This window comes from Triticum dicoccoides, chromosome 3B, assembly GCF_002162155.2.
Source record: "Triticum dicoccoides isolate Atlit2015 ecotype Zavitan chromosome 3B, WEW_v2.0, whole genome shotgun sequence".
Taxonomy (NCBI): domain Eukaryota; kingdom Viridiplantae; phylum Streptophyta; class Magnoliopsida; order Poales; family Poaceae; genus Triticum; species Triticum dicoccoides.
In genome coordinates, this window is record NC_041385.1 from 69,395,690 (window position 1) to 69,397,890 (window position 2,201).

General features: G+C 49.9%; 1 protein-coding gene across 1 annotated transcript; it reads right to left on the reverse strand.

Annotated features, from left to right (window-relative positions):
• Nucleotides 1-664: 664 nt before the first annotated feature.
• Nucleotides 665-1,933, reverse strand: LOC119280812 (epoxide hydrolase A-like). The gene is made up of 2 exons (XM_037561529.1): nucleotides 1,221-1,933; nucleotides 665-1,106 (listed from the first exon to the last, which is right to left on the reverse strand). The coding sequence occupies exons 1-2, from the start codon at nucleotides 1,931-1,933 to the stop codon at nucleotides 860-862; spliced, it is 960 nt and encodes a 319-aa protein (XP_037417426.1). The 3' UTR covers nucleotides 665-859.
• Nucleotides 1,934-2,201: the final 268 nt, after the last annotated feature.

Genomic DNA, 2,201 nt, shown 5'->3' on the forward strand with positions numbered 1-2,201 from the left:
CAAATTTGTTCATAAATTCAGAAAAATGTTCATGCTTCCGAAAAGTATCATACTTCAAAAAAGTGTTGTCAAATTCACAATTTTAAAAATGTTTGCGTTTCAAAATATGTTAACCTTTTTCAAAAAAGAAATCAAGTTCAAACTTTCATATAGGACAAGCTCCCATTGAGACATAGACACTCAGGAGCTATAGTCAGCAAGCTACCTTGTTCACCTACACTTTAGTTTTTGGGAAATTTTCATGAGAAATAAAATTGACAAGTCAAATTTGAAGATTATTTTTTGTGAATGTTCAGTTTTTGCCACTATCGTTGGTTTCCTTAACATTGCGCTGCAAAAGTAGCACAGGAGGTACCTTGGCGCAGTGGAACAGCTACTCCAGCTGACCACGTAGTCGGGGTTCGAATCCTCAGCTCGCACAGTTCTTTTAGCATTTTTTCACCTCGCCAACGGAAAATGGGCCGGCCCAGGCGAAACCTACCTATGCGAAGCGACGACTCTTTGCCGCAATAAGCGGCGAGTAGGAGCTCCCGAACAGGAGCTCTCCTTCTTTTGTAGCGCGTTGTTCGCCGTACATGAGCTCCCGACTAATACAACCATAACAAACAAGCCCGTGACAAACAAACAAGCCTGAGAACGAAGTTGATAACGGGAAAAAAGGATCAAGAACCTTCCTGCCAAATGAATTATGGTGCGAATTATCATATGTTTAGAAAACACAATTTTCTATTTCAGTTTGTGAAGAGAAAACACTCAAACATGAACTGTTATTGAATTTCCATCATCCATGTGCGCAAACAGCTATCCCGGTAGATCACCAGGAGTAATAATCCCCATACCTCGCAAGGCTGCGCTTTCGTCAGAACTTTTTCAGGAAGTCGTAGATGTGCTCGTTGACCTCCTCTGCCTTCTCCAGGTGGATGTAGTGCGCACCGCCGGCGATTACCACCACCTCCTCAAGCCCTGGCACGTCTCCCTTGAGGCCGCCCTTGTGTATGTACTCCTGCACCCCCGTGTAGTTGTACGACATCGCCGATTCCCCCGCCATGAACTTGGTCGGTACCGTCACCTTGGCCGCAGTCCACGGCGCAGTCAGCTCCCAGTTCCTCCAACATATCCGAAAATTGCAAAGTTTAATCATCAAGAATTAAATCAAACTAAGCCGTATGAAATGAATGAAAAACACGACTACTAATTTGTACTCCGGTAGAAGTTCTTACAGGTCGAGGCAGCGGTAGAAGTTCATGGCGCCGGAGAACCCCGTCTGGTCGAACTTGGCCGCGAGATGGCCGACGTAATCCTGTGATACCCACGGGGGCAAAGGAATGTCCTCGTCCATTGGGCCCCACCACTCTTTGGACAGCGAGATCGCGCCGGTGTCGCGAGTCGTCAGGAGCTTCTTAAAGATGAATTTGGTGTCCATCTGCGCGAACTCTGCCTCCATGACGCCGTGTTCCTGCAGCCGGAGGAGGTAGTATCCGTCGCCGTAGAGCCGCCGAAACAACTCAAGTGGCTTCACGGAGGGGTTGCGCGGCATGAAGGCGACGCTCATGTTGACCAGCGCGCGCACCCGCTCGGGGCGGAACATGCAGAGGTTCCACGCCAGCAGGGCTCCCCAGCCTTGTCCCACCACAAACACCTGCGGTAGGGACAAGGCGTCGAGGAGTCCAACCAGGTCGCCTACGATGTGGAAAGCACTGTAGGACGACGGGGAGATCGGGGCGGCGGAGTCGCCATAGCCGCGGAGGTCGGGGGCCAGGCAGCGGTAGCCGCGCTCGGAGAGGAATCGGAGCTGGTGGTGCCACGAGCACCAAAGCTCCAGGAATCCATGCAGGAGAAGGACCGTGCCGGCCGCACCGTTGCCGATCTCGCCGACATGGATCTTGATGCCGTTCACTTCCAGCGTCCGGTGGGTCACGCCATCCAATGCCATTGATGTTGCCATCTCGCTCTCTTTGTGAGCGTGACTGTGGCGTTTCTACTATATATATTTGTTGTCCTCGCTGATGGTCTTGTCGTTGTATCTAGAAGATGCTATTAGGAGGAAAGATGAAGATACTCTGTTGTTCCTGTTTTGTCCCTTGTGGAAAACGTCTTGTTCCGTCACAAAAGATACACGTGGCATATAATATTCCTAAATGATAACGTTTACTTGGGTGGTACTTATCAACACATCCACGCGCACTTGATGCCGTCCATCA